The 18,832-nt window shown below is 36.3% G+C and overlaps 1 protein-coding gene across 1 annotated transcript in view; it reads left to right on the forward strand.

Annotated features, from left to right (window-relative positions):
• The window catches only part of IMPG1 (interphotoreceptor matrix proteoglycan 1), a 54,348-nt gene that overhangs the window by 9,181 nt on the left and 26,335 nt on the right, over window positions 1-18,832 (forward strand). The window contains exons 2-11 of the mRNA XM_054279998.1: window positions 3,775-4,008; window positions 6,845-7,011; window positions 7,219-7,247; window positions 9,642-9,709; window positions 10,733-10,818; window positions 11,862-12,008; window positions 13,248-13,306; window positions 15,030-15,050; window positions 16,436-16,689; window positions 18,098-18,174. Of these exons, the coding sequence (XP_054135973.1) occupies window positions 3,775-4,008; window positions 6,845-7,011; window positions 7,219-7,247; window positions 9,642-9,709; window positions 10,733-10,818; window positions 11,862-12,008; window positions 13,248-13,306; window positions 15,030-15,050; window positions 16,436-16,689; window positions 18,098-18,174 (1,142 nt within the window). The remainder of the gene's footprint in view (window positions 1-3,774; window positions 4,009-6,844; window positions 7,012-7,218; window positions 7,248-9,641; window positions 9,710-10,732; window positions 10,819-11,861; window positions 12,009-13,247; window positions 13,307-15,029; window positions 15,051-16,435; window positions 16,690-18,097; window positions 18,175-18,832) is intronic.

The raw sequence follows: 18,832 nt of genomic DNA on the forward strand, positions 1-18,832 counted from the left end.
TGCTATGCACTTGAGAGATTGGTATGGATATCAAAGCACTTTGATTAGATCCCATATGAATTAAATTGCTCTATCATATTTGGAAAATTGCTTTATGGTGTTTTGAAAAAATTTTGTAATATTTGTGAAAGTTCAGGACTAGATGTCAGGAACTCCAGAATTTAATAACAGCTGACAGTGATTCTGTAGATAACCTTGGTAAAACTACCTCAGTATTTTTCTGCAAGTATGTCACCTGGAAAATTTGGACATGGTATAGATTCTTGCATGAGAGAATAAAGGAGAGTTAGTTGTTTGTTTAGGGAATCTTGGAGATTATCTAAAGTAGACTAAAGCATTATCAGACTTCTGCAGTTATCTGTACTTCTGCCCTAGAACTATGAAAGAAATCTAAAAAACTTAAACAAACCTTTTAAAAGTAAAACTGAGACAGTCACCTCTGTGAAACAACAGGGTTAAATAATAAAAAGTCAAATTGGACAGGGTATATTTGCAGTAAACACTGAATATTTTAATTGCATGTTCTTGTATAAAAAATAATTAGAAAAAAATTAGAGATGTTATTTATTTTAAGAAAAGCTAACCAACCTAGTGGTATTTGGATTATTTAGATGATCAAATGATGTACCTGTAAAAATTGCATCACTCCAGTGTGTTCAATTACTATGATGCATAGTAAAAGAGAAAAGGGATCAACTAATATCGATGGTTTCAATTTCATATTGGCAATAGCCTGTGTCTTTTTGATTTTTTTTTTCAACCTAGGACAGTGAATACAAAGCATCTAAAAAGGTATAGATGGAGGCAGATTTTAGTAAAGTTTATGGATGAAATATCTGTGAGGCTTAGGTAAAAATTTCTCAGTTCAGAATTTCCCCAGTCAGAGTAGAAAACACAGATCTGAAGAATTATGAGGAAATGTTTATGCCAGAAGGTAAGTTTTTATCCACTCACAATCAGCAAATATTAGGAAATTCATCCTGGACAATCATGTGGAGAGAAAGGCTGATGCTTTTTCCAATTCAAATTTTGTTTAAGTAAAAAAGTGATTTCAAAGAATTATGACAATAAAAGTTATTCTAGTAAGAGAAAATTACTAACCACAAGATATAAAGTAAATTAAATTAAATTAAAATTAAATTAAACCTATTAGATATGCTTTAGAAACATGTCCTGAAAAAAAAAAGAAAGAAAGGAAAAAAATGAAAAGGAAAAAATGAAAAGAAAAATAATTTTAAAAATTTATAAACACCCTAAATAGGGTAGCAGAACAGTGCAAACTGAGAGCAGAAAACAACTAGTCACTTGTCAGAGTGAAAAGACCAAATAGGGACCCTAACACAGAGACTTTGAAATCATTATGGCAATCATTTGAGAAGAATCTCCTTTGTCAGTTTTATGAATAGTATAATTCTTAATTCAAGTTAAAGACTTAGAGGTAAATCCTGGAGAAGAAGCAAATCCTTCAAGAAAGGGCTCTGCTCCATACAAAAGCTATCAAAGAGCTTAATGACAAAATCCGCTGCCCCAGTTGGTGAGGCTGCCTGGGCAGCTGGTCTAGCTCAGTTAATACACCTTGTGAAAGGTAATAGACTTACAACTGGCTGCTTTCCGTGTGGGTTTTTGATTCTCTCTTCTAGAGGGTTTCAGTTATTTGAATATAACATTAAAAAACTCTGTGTGTCAGCTGACTCAGTGTTAGGCCAGTTGGGGATTCTGTTGAACCCAACGTGTTTCCACAGGGGAAATTCCTTTTATGCAGTTTATGGTTTGTGACCTGACATTATTGTGGAAAAATTACTTCCATTTCATTTCATATCAAATATTACATGACTGCATCATCATTTTAAATTACCTTCCAACAATTAGGCAGTTCTAGGTCTGCAGGTCACTTTCCCTGGCATGAATTTAAAAGTAATAACAGTGACCTATTACCTTTGTTCTATAACTTCCTTTCTTTTAGACAGTATTCATCACAACCAAGCAGTTGACTTTTTTCCATACCAGAGTAGCACCTATCTCAAAATATAGATGTTACTACTATGATTTCTACACAGTAAGCAATGGATGTTCCTTTGGAAGTTAATCAGAACTGAGACATATATTGATATACATATATATGTCTACTGACACACATAGTAGAACATTCCCTATTCTTCTTTTCATATACTGTTCTTTTTATAAAAGTATGTTTTTCAATTATTTTTCTCTCATCATTTATCTACCCACTTTTCTTTAAACATTTAATTAACACTACTCCAAAGTGTCAAGATAATGTGTTTTTAACCTTCCTTATTTTCTCTTGATTTGCCTAAGAACAGGGTAATTAGTATTTGTTATATGCGGCATGACACTTCTTCTTTCTCCAGCAAACTGATAATTTTTTGCTCCTATTTTTCTTGCTAGTGCCACTCCTACTGAACTTACTCCTTTTTAACCCTATTATTTCCCATTATTCCTCCATTAGAAGTTTTAAAACCATTTTTCAAAGTAATTTTTTCACTTCATTCATCAGGACTCAAGAACACACATATCTTGCTTAAAGCTTTCTAATTCTTTCAAATTGTCTTCTATTCTGCTTAGATTTTTCTTTATTTTTCATCTGTAATTACCGTATCAAATTATTAAAAATTTAACATCTTTATTAACATGGATACAAAATTTATTAACATCTTTATTAATATGGATACAAAATTTTGGAAGATAACCTAAAAGATACTCATTGCCCCTGTCACATGATCCTGCAAATGGCTGTATTTCACCTCACTTAAATTTGTAGTTTATACACTATTTTTAGCATTGACTTTTTCATATTAAATTTAGCTGCTATTCATGTAATACTGCAACACAAATACTTAGGAAGTGGAACCAGATGAGTCCTGAATTTTTGTGATGGAAATTCCTATGCTTGAGGTTATCTTGACAGCCTGGAAGCTTTTCCATTTTTCATAATTGAATAGCTTCATAAGTAAAATTTAATCCTAGGTCTTCAATTCCTAGTTACAGATTTCATTTTTTCCTACTGTAACTGTTCCACTTTGCCAGGAACATTTAAAGTTTTAATAAATATGATGCCAGAGAATTCACAACACCTATCATCCAGTTGCAAAGAAACAATCAAAGTCTCATCTGGTTAATACTTCAGTTTATGTGAGGGAAGGATAGAGGATGCACTGTGGAGTAAACAGACTGGAAACAGGTCTTTCTTTTCCCAAAGGTAATAAAACTTCTGTTCAACTTCTGAAAGTTTCAGGGTCTAGTTCTTGGGATAGCTTCAAGGTTATGAACCTGATTTGAAGGGAGATGTTCCTTGAAGCCCAAAGGAAAGATAAGATTTTAAAGACTTAAAGTACACCTATTTCTCATTTTACTTATCTGCAGTGTAGACATTACTTATCACTGTACTGTAAATTTCCCTGCAGGGTGATATGCTCACAAATGAGATGCTGTAGCACAAAGTTCAAGTACTTAAGTGTCTTTTGTGAATCTAATCCAAAGTCACTTTTGAAAACAGGATTTAGAGCTTCTGAAACTTTTACCCTGTGTGTCCTGGAGTCACGTGTTGAAATGCAAGGAAATTATTTACCAAGTCACTTGAGCTGCAGTTCCCCCGAGTGGTCAGAGGCTGCTTCTCCTCAGCACAATTATTCAATCAGTGCATTGACTCCACTATAATGTAGCAAAAAGAATTCTCATGTCCATTTTCAAGACATGAACCTGCGTTGAATACCTACTGCCATGTTTATGTACTTTCTTTTTTGGTTTTTTTTACAGAAATTCCTGATAAAATAAACCATGCTGAAGCCAAACAACTTGCAGTTACCTCAGGGTCAGACAAAACAGAAAGAACAACAAAGAGGTCCAGGATATCAACCATCAGGCGGATATTTGACATGGCAAAACACCGGACAAAGAGGTCATCCTTTTTCTCGACTGGTGTGAAAGTTTGCCCACAAGAATCAGTGAAGCAGATTTTAGCCAGTCACCAAGCTTACTACAGATTAAGAGGTAAGACGATTATTGTAGTATGTACTTCCTCCTTCAAAGTCTTTCCTTTAACTGAGGAAACACAGTAATTTTCCAGAAACTTGTTCTTCACCTTTAGGCAGTGTAAGTGCTATTGACTTTATGCTTTATTTTTACATAGATAATCAAACGTTACATGTGCATCAGCAGGGTTCAAGATAGACAGTTACCAGAAGAAAATAAAACATTGCCCTCAAAGGACTAATGAACTCAGAGTAATTGCACAGTGTTCTAGCATGGCTGAACATGAAGAACAAATTGTGCTTGCATTAGTGTTGAAAGAAGCATCCCCCTTCTCAAAAGAGCAGGTGCCATCATTGCTATGCAAAATCAATAGCACCAGCTTAGGACAAGTATTGGAATCATTAAATGGTCATTGCACAATCGTGTTGATGTATCTGTAGTTATACTAAGTCTATGGCAGTGTTGGTATACAATAAACACTGAGATAATTGCTAGCAAGTAATGAAAAAGGCTCAGGGAAGAAGAAATATTTCAGACATTTTATTAAGAAGACTTTTTCAACCAAGTCAGTCACTTCCCAGCTCTTTTTTTTTTTTACTTCCCTTGCCTACAGAAAGCCTGTCAAGTTACCATTCCAATTTTTGGTCAAATTTTCTCTCTTTCTTCATCTATCCCTCCCAGTCTTTTATGCTGTTGCTGTTCTATTTTGTATTTGAGAAATGTGCATATATGCAGTGCAGCTGGACAGTCCAAAGCTAATTCTAAAACCTAGTCAGCATTTCTGGGACAGAAGTATCTAAGGCAACATCTACTCTCTAAATCACCTTTCCTTATCCATTTTTTCTTCTTTATCAGACACCATCCATTTACAATGATCTGTGTAACCTGGCTGCTCCTCAGATCTCTTTTGGGGAACAAACTTGTTCCCTCTGAAATGACACCTGGAGGTTAAGCTTCAAAAATTTTACTCCAGCAGCCACTTGCTATAGGCAGCATGGGAGAACTACACTAAAGTCTGTGGCTATTCCTATACATATAAAAATACTTGATATCCGTTGTAGCATCCAATGAGCATTAGACAGAAATCTGGAATGTGTCATAGGGACTGATCCAAAAAGCATTTCTTAAATAGAAATCCTCAAAGTCCCTGAAACTCCCTGGTTACATCTCAGATCGGGCTGAAAACAAGCTATCCTGAAACAGACAGGTATCATCAATCTGAACTCAAAAAACTATAACTATGACCCTTCCATTTAAAAATCTGAGTATGACAGAACTACCAGCTTTTTGGAGAGCTGAGATATCAGCTGGGATATTGGACTCTATAAGTCTTGTAGTGCAAGAAGGTTTTAACTTAAATGCTCCTTTTCCTCAACAGTGTCCTACACTCACAAAATTTTCTAAGCAGGTGTCTTCCAGTTCTTCAACTGAAACTGGAGGACTTCCCAAAAAGCAAGCAACAAAACACACTCTGCAGCTGAATAATTTGCACACTCATTCATAAAAAGGTGTTTCTGCTCCCTTGAACAATTGCATATTTTCCATTACAATGTCTTTCATCAAAACCTAAAAAAAAATTTTCCTTCAAGGAAAGACTCAAACTTCTGGTAAAGACTTCTGCCCTCCCAGTTAAGCATGATAATTTATCTTATGAAAATGATAAATGCAAACAAAAAAGAGCTACACTTGAAAATGTGGTGATACAAGATTCATCCTTGAATCTGTAACCACAGTACAATCCTTCATGTGAAGGCAATCTGGTAGGCATGCTGGAGCCTGAGAGCCTGTACCCCTCTGTGGGGTAATCTGACATTCATGTGTTTTGGATATATACTTTCAGGTTCTTTTCTGTGTCTAAAGCCTAGGAGATGACCTCCCCCCGCTTCAAGTCCATGACACATTTGCAACTGAAAAAGCACTGTGGATCATATCAGTCATCTAGAGAATTTTTCTGCAAGAAAATTTAGACAATTTTATTCTTTTTTCCATATATATGTATTCTGTGCTTCCAGAGATGAGCACACAACACAAAACAGCTCAGATGTAGGAGCTCAGACAGTTGCTGTGGGATTCTTCAGCCTCCTGTGACCTTACACCAACTCTGAAGATACACATCATAGCTTAGGTCACCATGAGGACAGTCTCTTATGTGGGGCAAACTGGGAGAACACACTACAATGCCTCCTCCACTGGTCATGTGTCACATTTATCTGGTAACTGGATTACTTATCATCAGATGGTATACCTTTATTCAGCACTAACTGCTCAGAAAAACAAATGCCAGAGAGCTGCAAGAAAAAGGAGATAGAAAGTAGCCTTAATTGCTAGCTAATAATAAATAAATCTCTTCAAAAGATGGCCTGTTCCTTTTTAATAACCTGACCACATCTGCTCCACATGCAGCTGCTCTACTGGGAGGGCAGGTCGTTCCTGAGGTATTATTGAGGGGCCCTAACACAGCTAGGTGAGTACATCCCTACAGCAAGTTTAGAGTAAACTTACTGCACTGATTTCAGAGACACCCATATTTTAGATAATGCAGATAATGAACTCACTCTAAGGCAAAGTAGGTATCAAGTACTGAAAATAAATGTCCCATCTCACAGTAATGAGCTTTGCAAAGTAAAGTGCTAAAGGCAATGGCTTTTAAATTACCAGCAAGTTTTGGTTAAAATGGTTTTTTCTGATAAGTCTGAAAATCCCCTTCTCTAAAAGAATTTTTAAACAACATTTTGAAGCAGTGCGTTCCTTCATCTTGAGTGAAAATGTGTAAATGCCAAATCACTGTTAAAAGGCTTTCAAGTTTACCATTTGGTACAAAGCATCTATCCCCAGCCCCTTTCTTCTTACTCAGTCTGCCAGGAAGCTGTGTGGGAGGCTTTTCGTATTTTTCTGGATCGGATTCCTGATACTTCTGAATATCAGAACTGGGTTAGTGCCTGCCAGAGAGAAACCTTCTGCATATTCGACATTGGGAAAAACTTCAGCAATTCCCAAGAGCACCTGGAAATAATTCAGCGGGTAAGGATTACTGACATCTGCTAAGAAACTGGGAGAGACTTCCAAGTCCCTCCCCACCTGCTTATTTAAGGGCAAAGTATTGCTCAGCAAGAGGTGGGGGCATGTCTTAGAAGGAAAACATGAAAGTGTAGTAAACAAAAGAGCTAACAGGCTCAATGGTTGGATACACCCACTAGTAAAATGCTGTTTTTCTTAATCTTTTTGCAGCGAGTAAAACACAGAACCTTCCAGGAAAGGTAAGTAGCACAAGTAGAACCTTGCCACTTGATGTTACTGCCTCCCTTGTAAAAATATGTGTAATTGTGTGTGGATGTGAGCAGATATTCAGATAGCACTGTGGTGTATTTGGTGTGTGCTGTGAGAGATGTGTCTACTGGATATATCACAGGACACTGTAATTGAATCACAATAATGGATATGGCCAAATGGCTGAGTTACCTGTTCATTCCAAAACACCCCTGAATGTTTTCTCATACTAATGTGGGCATGAAACCCTGACAGAGACATAGCTTGGCATTAGGCTAGTGTTGCCTGGGAGTGTGACAAAACTTGCTGTAATTCTCAAAAGGAAAGTCAGCTTAATAGAAGTTTAACTGAGAGGCTACTTTAAACAATAGCATGAAAACTCTCTGCCTTCACTTTAGGTTTCTCCTGTATTTTTATACATCATGACAGTATTAATTGATGTGATACTTTATTCTGTAAACTCTTTGGAAAAAGTATGCTCCTGGCAATGCTCAGAAGTTGGAGAGTGGCAGGATTAAAGCTACCATACTGAACTCTGGTTCTGTGTATATAAATACTACAGCACAGCCAGACAAATCATTGTCCACAACTTCTGACTTATGTTTCTTTTCCTTTCAAGTTTTCTTTGATTTTCACGAGATTTTCAGGCAAATAATATTTTCCATTCATAGGTTACACTGTCTCCTGATCACAGAGGTCTTATATATCTTAATTCATTCTGACATGGGAGATCTGACATATTTCTAATAATGTAGGGCCTAATTGAAGTCTCCTGGAATCCAAAGGGAGGCCTTTTCCTTCATCCTAGTGCAAGCAGCAGCAGCAAGACATTAAGAGAAGTGACTGATCTCAGAGTTCTTAGGTTCTCTGTGAACAGTACTGTTTTCCCTAGACACAATACTGAAGGTGAATTTAATTCCATGAAATTTCTTGTATTTTAGTCAGAAATACAGACAGCAATGATTATGCATGGTTGGACTTCATCTTTACTACTTTGTAGGCTAGAAAATATTTTGTATCTTCTGTAGATGCCATGGTGATAAATCAGTCTCCATGTATAAATACAACACATGACTAGTTAATATTGTGAAAACATTACAAATTATACTTTAGTTCTCACCTCACAAGATATCCAGATGTGGTAAACCAGTTGTCATTCATCCATGTTCTTTCTTTGTGCTATTAAACATCTATGTTGCTCCTGTAGCTCAGGACACCTTTTCTGTCTCTGCTACAAGCTTTATGCTTTATGTTTCAGTCAACACCATACTACAAATTTGCAGTACCCCTATTTCTTTCATTCATATTTCTGATTTCATATTTCTTTCAGTTTTCACAAGTACTCCATCTGTATGCACTGTAGAAAATTTGGGGAATTATACTTTACTCCTGAATTTCAGGAGAGAAAAATCTCAAAATATCCCTTAGAAGATTCTTATCTAAGAACCTTAATTTTCCCAAAAGCTACAAATTAATAACAATTTGGTTTTAAGGCTATAGAATAATTTCTAGTCCAAGTAAAAGAATCTTTGATACATCTATTTATTTTTAAATGTACTTAGAGATAGATACTATTGCTGTTTTTCAAGCAAGCTAACAGTAGCTATTTAAAATGTATTCACCATGTGGCTGTAAAACTTAAATCAGAAAATAATTATCAACAAAACCATAAAAATCCTGTGATACATCATACCCACCATATTCTTACTTGAATCTTTAGCTGTCCTCCTTGGGGACCATAGTGGGCATTAACCTATGAATATTACATCCAGAAGCAAACACTAACATTCCTACACCTCAAAATAATCTGCATTCTGATACAATAATTATTTGGAAGCATCCTTATGGTATTATAATGCAGGCTGACAACTGAAAAATATGCCCACCCACTATTTTCTCACACCACACCATATGAAATACACATGGAACCTGAAATGTCCATTGGCTCTAAAATGAGAAGAATCCCAAAGCTCTCACTGAACTACCTTGATAGGATGAGAAATAGCAAAGAAGACAAAAGCTGATTAGGTGATGTACAGAAGCCTTTCTTCCATTTTAGATAGTGGTTAACCCTTCAATGAGTTCCAAGAGTAAAAAAAAAACAGACCCGGTGCACTGATTTAATCTCTGTGATTCCATCTCTCTGATGGCAGTGATAAAATCTGAAACAAAACCTCATGAGCAGATTCATGACAGGATTGGTAGTCATGATGTTCCACTGCCTGTTTAATCAGGTCACAAAACGTTCTATTAGAGATAACTTATCTCATTTAAACTATGCTTAATATAGGGATCATTTCCCTATGTTTTTGGTTTTTTACCCTTTTGTCATTGCCAGTACAATATGCAGATAATTAAATTACTCATTTCTACTTGATTGATAGGAAAGATGAAATATCAGCAGAGAAAACAGGAGGCAAAAAGGTTGAAGACATTTCCTCCATTTCTACAGGTAAAATCAAATCTGCTTGTTCTGTGTCTGCCTGTGAAATAAAATTGCTAAGGCAAATGATTCTTATAAGGCCATAACTTAATGAATGTTGTAGAATGCTTCTACAACAGTTCAGGGGAGTGAAAATGTTTAAGCAAAATAATCTTTGAGAATAATTTTTTATCTCTTTACAACATATTTGCTACTCAAATGTTGCATTCAAATTTTGTCTTCAAATGTATGTGTTCACCTAGTTTCAAACTTAGATAATATTGGGTTAATTGTTCTTCAGTTAAAAAATACCATTTAGAATGTCAGCTGCTGCATTTTGTTAACAAAAACAAAACAAGCAAGCAAGGCAAATTAAGACTGACAAGCAAGTATGTCAGAGTGGTGCCAAGACAATAAATTGATCAGACTATTACAATTAGATTTGTTGTGTACTTCAGTTCTTTAAAATAATGTTAGGATGTTAATAAAATACTGTTAATTCACACAGTGATAAAAATCTGTAAATATGATAATTTTGGCTCAAGGAGAAACCATCCTGAACATATATTCTTATGAAATATAACAGAATCTTATTGGGAAGGACTTCCAGCATGGTAATTTGGCCTCTAGGTGAAAAACTCTGTCAACATCTCTTGCTACCATAAATTGAGCCCTAAAGAAAAGTGGCTGTCATAGGCACAAAGATCTCAACTGGCAAAATTAAGCCTAGACAGTTGGTGATATATGATGTGGCATGGCAGGAAATGACCAAATATTATTAACTCACACAATTTCATTGATCATAGTCAGTGCCATTTTTGCCTTCAGTCACACACATGCCACACCACTAATGTTTGACCTGGAAGAAAGGTTGTCTATTGTACAGAATGCAGCAGCTTTACCCCCACCCAAAGTCATGGCACAGGCTTGTGCTGAAGCCCTCCCTCCTGAGGGAAAGCTGCTCCAGTGAGCTGACCCCTGACCAACACACCAAGGGAAGGCTTTTGATGTGCAAACCGTTCTTTCCTGACTTTTCTTTCTCTCCCTCTGCAGGCTCTCCTGGCACACCCCTCTCTCCATATGCGCCCAATGGCACATTGCTCAATGAAATTTTCAATGACACAAAGACTCCTGTGAAGGTGAGGGCAACCTGTGTTCCCACCCACTTTTTCACTCACCTTTTCTTTTTGAGCTCAGCTAACTGGAAAGAGGGAGAAACCTTATAAACAGTGCTTCAAAACAAGTGCTCCCCTCTGTTTCAGCTAGCAGGACTGAAGGGGTTTATTAACATCTGTTACATACTGGAGTAGGGCATGATGGTTTTTGGGTATATAGTAGAAAATACAAAAGCATGGCAACCAGCTTTTGGGCAGTTTTCATTCTTTCAAGGAGGGGCCTGTTGCCTATTTTGCACCATTTTGTAACATTGCTCTTCATTAAATAATGCCAAAAAAGAATACCTGCTGGGCTTGCCATGACACAGGAGACAGTGCTGGGCCTTCCTTGCCTTTCCCTGCCCAGCCAGCTGTCAGAGGCTTCTCCAGTGCCGTGTCCTCAGAGCAGCCGTGCAGCAGGCACTGGGACTGCCCCTGTACACACTGACAGCACCTGCTGGGAGAGACACCTCTCAGAGAGGGGAGGGTGCTGGAAGAGGCTGTTGTTTCCTCTGTCCTGGCTGCTGTGGTCTCAGCACAGATGTGTGGCCTCACAGTGAAGGGAAAAGCTGCAAATATTGTAAATTTGGTAAACAGCATACAAAATACAACAACTTTTAATAGCAGCAAAGGCAACTGCATAAGAAAGGTGCATCATGGGTAGGGATAATTCCATTTTATTATCAGCAAAAAACAAATGCAAACCTCTGAACATGAAACAGCTGTGTGACTTCATGATGATGGAACTAAGGCTTCGTAACAGTCTGTGTGCAAGAAAGGCTTGATTCTCTTCATCTTCATTTATGCATATCAAAGGCAACTCTCAAGTAATAGAAACTTGTTTGCAAAGACAGAAGAATTAAGCCAACGGATCTACTAGGAACCTTTTGTGGAATGTAGTTCAGAAAGTTATTTTGGGGATGAGTTTAAATGAGAACATTTCTACCTATTAAATACTGAATTGTGGAGGAGAAAACAATCTCTTAGTTTTATTTCTTCCCTTTTTGCCCTTGCCTTTTCTTTTCCAGGACCTGGGAACAAATGCAGTCCCTCAATTGCCTGTGGAGCAAATGGTGGAATTCAGTGTGACTCTCACTGATCAGGAGTACACAGCTGAACTTAGTGACCCCAACTCCCCAGAGTACCAACAACTAGCTGCCAAATTTCAGCTACAGGTAGGGATGCTTAGTGAATGCAAAAAATTGTTGACTTTGTACCTTGGCTGAGGTTCATAGTATGAAATTATCTTCACCATGAAATAGGATTAGTATGTACTGCCCTCACTTTAAACAGGTCATTCCTCTTTTCTCAAGACCTTCATGTGTAGTATCAGCTTATACCCAGATTTAAGCCATCTATTCAGCCAGCAAGCTAACAAGCCAACATCTTTGACATCAGTAGAAGCCTCAGATAATGGATGAACAGAATAACTTTAGGAATTTTGTTCAGACTTAATCAGGAATTCATGGGCAGCACTTTGTCATAATTTAATTTCTACAATAAACCTAATGAGAAATGTAATATAAATGTTAAAAGTAATTAGCTGCTGTTGTCTGAACTATTCTTCAAAGGACATACACTCATTGTGCATTACCAGGGTTTATGTAAGAATTGGAACATCTGTCATATTTTCATACAGTTAATAACATTAACTGAATGTTCAGCTATCAGTTTAACTGATAGCAATTAATGACTTGAGGTTCCCAAAAGGTTTTCTTAGTAAAATTAACTAAAGCCTCTCATCAGTTTCATGAGCATTCCTTAGTGGAAGCTATTTCACTTTCCTGGTTCAGTTCCAGATATGTGTAGAAAAATGGTAAAGGATGCATTGGCAGAGCTGGCAAAAAATGGTTTCTCTGAAGATTTTCACTATTACCCTCAGACAGACATTGTGTAGTACACATGTAATGCCTCTTCTATTCAAAACCATGTAATTGTACTATTGTTAACATTAGAATTAAAAATGTATTGTTATTCTGTTTGTACAAGACAGTTAAAACTGTTTAATTTCTAAATGATTTGTCAGATAATCTAAACTCATCTACAGTTGCTTAATATTTCTAAATAATGAACAATTTACAGGTGACTTGAATCACAAAATTATTCATGAACCAAAACTATTGAAAATGAGAAAACCATTTGATTAATGTTGTTTTACTTGCTGTGTTATGAAATAGATTATCCCTTGTTTGCATAGTTACATTACTAAGAAAAACAATATTAACAGGTAATACAACAAGTATATGCAAAGCAAATATTGTGTTTAAACTCAGCAATTATGATACCCAAAAGAGAACAATTGAGACTTTCCTAAAGCTCTTTCTGAAATATGAAAAACGTTGTCTATGTAGTCATCTTATGATTGCCTTTTAGTCATAGATCTTAATGCTGACTTTTTTTATGGTTTTCTATAGATGAAAAAAATATTTGAGAAACTTCCAGGATTCAAAGAAATCCGCGTGTTAGGATTCAAGTAAGTAAGAAAATGGGGCTCTCCTTTTTGTTGGCTCTGAGGGTTCTCCTCTTCCTTCTTGTCCTCAAAAAGGAAGAGACCTGTAGAATGTGGGCTGTGTACTTCTGTAAACAGAAAGCAATTTTATGGGAATATCATAGGGGCAATATGAGAGGAAGTAGAGACACATCCCAAGTGAGACTATGAGGTTTTGAAGTAGCAAAAGTAGCTTTGATTCCCCTGAAGCTTGAAGGACACGATAAATTCTTTGAATTGTTTGTTAACAACCCTGTATTAAGGACTTTTTAAAATGACAAGATAAAGAAAGTTAGAAGCCTGATTAGTTAGGTGACAACTTTTTTGTTGCCCTTCATACCTTGCAGTGAAGGTGCCTTGGCAAGAGAGGGTTGCAGGAAGGTTTGTGTTCACACATATAAAACTTTCTCAGTAGTTCTTTCTCAGGCCTTCCAGACAATTAAAAAAGTTTCACTTTTTCAGCAAATTTGTGTTCTGTCTTGCCATTTCTTTTAGTTTTAGCTCCCTTGTGTGTTTACTACTAACAAACCTCATTTACTCTTTCAGAGAATAGAGAATCTATAGGGGAGGGGGAGGATATTGCATAAAGAATCAAATGAAAAACAAATAATAGTAGTAAGAAACTGCAAAAAGGAAAGAAAGAGCAGGGGGGAAAAGACAAATTTATGTGGTCTTACGGCACAACATCAGGAACACTCAGTACTTCTAGCAATATTTAATACATGTTAAAGAACACTCATATTGCAATGCAATTTTAGGCAAGAGCATCCTTCTTCCTAGCATTTCTCTCTGCAGAAATTGCCTGGGAAAAGGAGAGAGAAGAGCAAAATAGTCTGAAAATTAGTTCCTTGTATTTTTATATTGAAATTAATAAAACAAAAATCTGCCTACTGCAGTACAAGCAGAGAAAATCTATAGTAGCATCTCATAGTTACAACTTGCAATATCTAACCTCATTTAGTTGTGACTCCAGGAGGTCTGGGATCCATTTTGCTGCCATATCTTGGATTTAGCTGGTATGAAAGAACATTCATCAGGGTGGAAAAATTGGATTGATTCCTAATATCCAGTAATTTAGTTAGCTTTAGGTGTTACAGATCAGCAAAGATGGATGTTGCTGTCCATTCTCTCCATGTAGTACTATTGCCATAGTACTACACATTCTAGCAGCATTTCCCACAAAGCAATGAAAAAAGACAACATCATAGGCATTCTGGAGAATTCACCAGGGAAAATAACTGAGCATTTTGTGTAGAAGGGGAACATAGATATGTCTTCCAGAGGTAATTAATGGTTCCAGTTACCCCTGGACTACAGTCTGAATGGGTGGTAACTGTGATCATGGAAAGTACTGCCACAAGTGCCCATTGCCACCACAGAGATTGGCAGTGACAGGGCTAAAACTGCACCATTTCATGATGGAAATAGGAAAGCTGATATTTCAGACTGCCACAGTAAAATAAAATTCCTGTTTCCCCACACAAAGCACAGTGATTCCCATTGTTTGGAAGGGAAAAAATGAACTGATGGAGAGTAGACTGTCAATTTCACACAGAGCTAAAAATTGTAGATGACATGTAGAAGATAAGATAAATTGTCAAAAGATGGCTGTGATATGTGTGACAACGATTTACCAGTAAACATGAATCTTTATTTTTCTTTCTTTTGCAATCCTTTCTCACATTCTTAATTCTGCGATGAAATGAAGACAGAAGAAGGAGAAAGATGGGTAATCTTTCTGTCATTCATAATTGTTTTATAAACTAATTATAATAATTATGATTTTAATAACTTTATGATGTACATAGATAAATCTTTAAATGTCTTTATCTTGATGTGACAAAGTGAATTGGTTGTGTTCTAAGTACAAAATCTGTACTGGAAAGTGTCAGGGACACCTTTAACTTTAATCTGAATGTTTCATGTAATCAAATTTTGTCAGGATGTCTCTGAAGAAAAGAAAATCTTTGACCTAAGAAAATTCACATTTATATGACTAAAGATTTATACCAGCTGTATACTGAAAGAGAAAAGTAGGAAAACTTTATATTCAAATTTTCATTTTTGATCTGCTGTTTCCTAGCTGTATTCCCATGTACACAATATTTCCAATGAGTATGTAGAATGTGATTTGTTATCTCCATTATCAAGGCAGATAGAATAGCAAAGAGACCAGTTACTAGCTTGATAAAATGCAGGAAGTTTTTCACTGGTAATACAAACATCTACAGAGTCTATTGTTGCTGCTTAAAAGTGCTACTGGGGAATGTTAGCAGTTTCCCAGAATTTCTCTTTTGCTCATGCTTTAAAAGGAAGAATTTTCTAATGTGTTTCCTGAATTCTTGCAATGTCATATAAATGCAAATATCTTGCACACACTAGATAAAAGTGAAATTCTTCTCTTTAATGTTATTTGACATAGTAAAAAAAAATAACATAGTGGAATAGAAATGTTTACAATGTACTCACTATTTTTCATTTAATTAGGTGAATTTAGCATGTATAAAAAATGATGTATTAAAAATGGTGAATATTTGAGACTTCTGTTAAACATGAATGTCTAGGGAGAAGCCATCCACACCCATTTGCACTGGGAAAAGCTAGCTCCCACTGTGAAAAAGTGATTTGCTTGCCACATTAGGTGGCTGTTCTTTGAAAAAGAGCGAAAACAAGTCTCTTGTGATAAGATTTTTGCTTATCTGCAGTTTTATGAACTATCTAATCCCTTTTCATAGGTTCCTGAATAATTAATGTGTGATTATGGGTTTTAATAACCCCAGCGTGCCTTCATAGCTGTTTGAATCAGTAGTCAAGGACTTGAGACTATATTACCAGTTCTACAGATTTCTGAGTAGTCAGATTAAATCAGATTATGTTAGAAGATTTTTGCAATTATCTTCAATGTGGGAATTTTTATTAAAAGTTATGCATGGGAAAAAAAAGGAGTTAGGTGAAGAAAAAGTAATTTGAAGGTGACAGTCTCATTAGAAAGATGTAAATTTGCATTACTCTAACAGAATATGTTATGGCTGCAGATTTGTTGGTGTGGAAAATCATTTCTCCGCCAGTGACTGATTTTGCTGCTCTGGGCATTCTCACCTTTCCCCCTTCCAGATCCAGCAGCACAGTAGCAAGATACGTGGTGAACTTTGAGAGAGATGGCTCAGAAACCAAAGGCACAGCAGATGACATCTCCACTATAGGATCTAATAAGGTCGAAAGTGAAAAAATTCCAGTTTCTCCAGTTGAAGAGAGGGAAATATCAGCAACCAAACTGACAGTAACAGACCTTCAGCAGCTGGTTGCCACTGCACTCCATGAAGACCAATCCCTGCCAGTGGACCTTGGAACACTTCAGTTTACTGATGGTCAGTAAAGCAGGTGGCAGGTGCCAGGCATAAACCTGCATCTTGCCTTCCCAAACTGATGCCATTTCAGTAAAGTGTCCTTTGCTTCTCTAACAGATGATTTTCATCTGACATAGTCCGTTCTCCTTGGTGTTGAAATAAGTTAAGCTTTATAGCAAAATGTGTCTTTATACAGCCTAATTTGAAACTGTATTAGAAGATTTTTTTCCTTGGTTTTTTGTTTTTTTGCACACTAAGATCGTGAAGAGGAGAAAAATAAAATAAATACTGAGTATTCACTGTATCATTTTAACTTCCAGTATGGACACTCTTCTTTCTTTAACAAGAAAAATGTTACATCTGCCTCTAACATAAGATTAGCTTTCTGAAAGCTCTATCTTTATTGTAAGCAAGCCATCTAACCTCTCAGCAGCATCAGAGACATTGGCACCTTAAACAGCATTTGATCCCAAGATAAAATCAGTAAAGTTGTGTTTCACTCACACACTGAAACACAGAGGGAGTGTAGAAGACAAGCTGGGTGTGAAAACCTCCAGCAGAAGCTGAAGGTCTGTTATTCAGTAATCCAGCTAATAAATATCTCTTTCTAATTCATCAACCATTTTTGCAAAGCTAGCAAACTACTTTTTGAGAGATGTGTTAAAAAGGGGGAAAAATAATCTGAAATAATTTTTCATATGAATATTTACTGCAACAACCTCAAAACCCAGACAGAATTATAGCTACAGTGTTTCATTTGCAAACAGCAGCATTTTCCTACCAAAAAAAAGTTATTAAGTTGAACTGATACTTTCTATAAGAATAAAGTGTCATATTTTTTTGTAGAGGAAAAGTCCCAAGAAAAAAATTATATAGAACACTTCAATAATAAATATTTTAATCAACTTTCTCCCAGTAGTTAATTCTAATAACCAAACAAACAGTTTGCATGCAGGTACTTTTAAGATCTTCTCTGAGAGGTGAAAGGAGCAACTTGAGCACAAAAGCCAAAATACTGACATTGCAATGGTGTGGACTCAGGGTAAAACTGGAATGACTTGAGGCTTAATGAGCACAATATAATGAGTCATTGTAGTCCATGCAGACTGAACTGAGGGGTTCACACTTCAGATGATTTTAAGCATTCCTCCATGGTTCAGCTCTCTGCAGACCTATCCCATTTATGCTAAATAAAGCAAACAAAAAAATGTGTATACAAAATTTGGTTTTCTTTATAATTTCCTTTTTGAATGGGATCTGATGTTTTTTGTCTTTAGATGGATTTTTAAAAGCAATTTTTTGGTGGAGAACATTTTAGTACTTTTTTTTAAATTGAGTTTATGTGTTTTGATCCAGTTTCAATGTTGTTGGTGCTGAAGTATTCTGTGCTGTCTCTCTCTCTTTCTAATGTTTTTTATTTTCTTTGCAGAAACTATTATATCACCTAGTGAATTAGACAATGATATCCAAGGTGTGGTCACTATTCCTCTGGCAGGCCCTGATTTGGTAGGTTAATAACACTTTTCATGTTTATTTATTTCTCCATGGGAAAAGAAATTAAACAGTGTTTAAGAGGTAGATAAACACACAAAAATTTTATTATGCTGGAATAACATATGTGCCTTTTGTACATTCTGTAAGGATGAATGTTGTGTTGTTTTACTGCAACAGGGACACTGTTTAGAGCACTTACAGGTGAATATTACTGCCTGATTACCTTTTCCAGATTTAATTACAATGTAAACAGTGTCTCATCAATTCAGTAGTACATCTTAATGACAGAAAGAGAGCAGTTTACAGGGCTAGTTAAAGTCATCTTTCTTCCACCACTTTTAAAATTGCAGGAACTGTGATCAGGATCACATGTACATGCCAAACATTTTACACACCCTACGACTTCATAGCAGCCTTCCTGTATCTGAAGGGGCCTGCAGGGAATATGGAGAGGGATCTGTCAGACAGATCCTACAGGATCTGTAGGAACAGGACAAGGAAAGTGAACTGAAAGATGGGAAATTTAAGTTAGATGTGCAGTAGATGTTCTTTACTGTGAGGAGGGTGAGACACTGGTACAGGGTGCCTGGGGAGGTTGAGGATGCCCCATTCCTGGCAGAATTCCAGGCTGGATGTGCCATTGAGCAATGTGGCCTAGTGGAAGATGTCA

The sequence above is a fragment of the Melozone crissalis genome, unplaced genomic scaffold, assembly GCF_028551555.1.
Source record: "Melozone crissalis strain CALT ecotype California unplaced genomic scaffold, PUWL_Pcris_2 ptg000027l_1, whole genome shotgun sequence".
NCBI classification, from domain to species: Eukaryota; Metazoa; Chordata; class Aves; order Passeriformes; family Passerellidae; genus Melozone; species Melozone crissalis.